The sequence below is a fragment of the Dendrobium catenatum genome, unplaced genomic scaffold (assembly GCF_001605985.2).
Source record: "Dendrobium catenatum unplaced genomic scaffold, ASM160598v2 original_scaffold_206973, whole genome shotgun sequence".
NCBI classification, from domain to species: Eukaryota; Viridiplantae; Streptophyta; class Magnoliopsida; order Asparagales; family Orchidaceae; genus Dendrobium; species Dendrobium catenatum.
In genome coordinates, this window is record NW_021525386.1 from 1 (window position 1) to 952 (window position 952).

The 952-nt window shown below is 38.8% G+C and overlaps 1 protein-coding gene across 1 annotated transcript; it reads right to left on the reverse strand.

The window, feature by feature from the left end:
• Positions 1-44: 44 nt before the first annotated feature.
• LOC110099236 (calcium-dependent protein kinase 17-like) lies at positions 45-724 on the reverse strand (the record flags this gene model as incomplete). The annotated part of the gene is made up of 2 exons (XM_020826318.2): positions 45-407; positions 500-724. Coding segments are annotated over 2 exons (342 nt in total), but the record flags the coding sequence as incomplete, so codon positions are not given.
• Between the last annotated feature and the right edge of the window lie 228 nt (positions 725-952).

Genomic DNA, 952 nt, shown 5'->3' on the forward strand with positions numbered 1-952 from the left:
ATTCACATTTTAGGAAGGGAGATGATGAGCAAATAATGGATCAGGATTGCGAATAAGGGACCAAAAATGCGTGCATGCATTAAGCTGTGTGCATGTATTCAGAAAAATGTCATTAAAAAAATTCCTCGACACAGTTAACTAGTTAAGATGGTTCCTAGACTCATTCTTTTACAGAACATTAGGTAAATCAATATATCATGCAGTAAATAGCGTGCTCCCAAAAAAATAAGCCAGCAAATAGCAGTTACAATCTCATAGTTAACGAGGAAAAATATGTGCTAATATTTACCTTAACCAATCTTCAGCGCATCCCTAAGACCAAAGCTTAAATTTTGCTGACCCTTGCCAAAACCAACATTCCCCTTGTGCATCATATCTACGAACTCATTGTAGTCTATGCGACCATCCTGAAAAGTAAAGATAAATATATCCATGATACGAAGCTCATGGAATCATAAAGAATTTACAAGTTTTTTCCTTAGGGTACAACAGCACTTACATTGTCCTGATCAATTTCACGGATCGTGTCTTCAAGATGGACATCATTCATCCCAAACTCTTCACAGGCTTTCTGGAGTTCATCATAGGTGATATAGCCGCTGCCATCTTTGTCAAAGTATGAAAAGGCTGCAAAGAGATTATCCTCCCTCTCAACTTTGTGCAGATGCATTGTTGCAGCTAGAAATTCCCCATAATCTATTGTACCACTGTTGTCAATGTCTGCCTAAATTTTCCATTCAAAGAACCAGTTAGAAGAAGACGAAGAAGAAGAAGCAGTGGCATGCACATGTACTCACACAAAGAGAGGAGGGGGAGGGAGAGAGCTAGAGAGAGAGAGAGATGTCTAATGCATCAAGTGAATTGAAGATCAAATGCCATTTACTTAAGCTACCAGCACAACTGCACAATGAGTTAAAATTTCCAAGTAGTGCCCAATGACCACAAACATCTG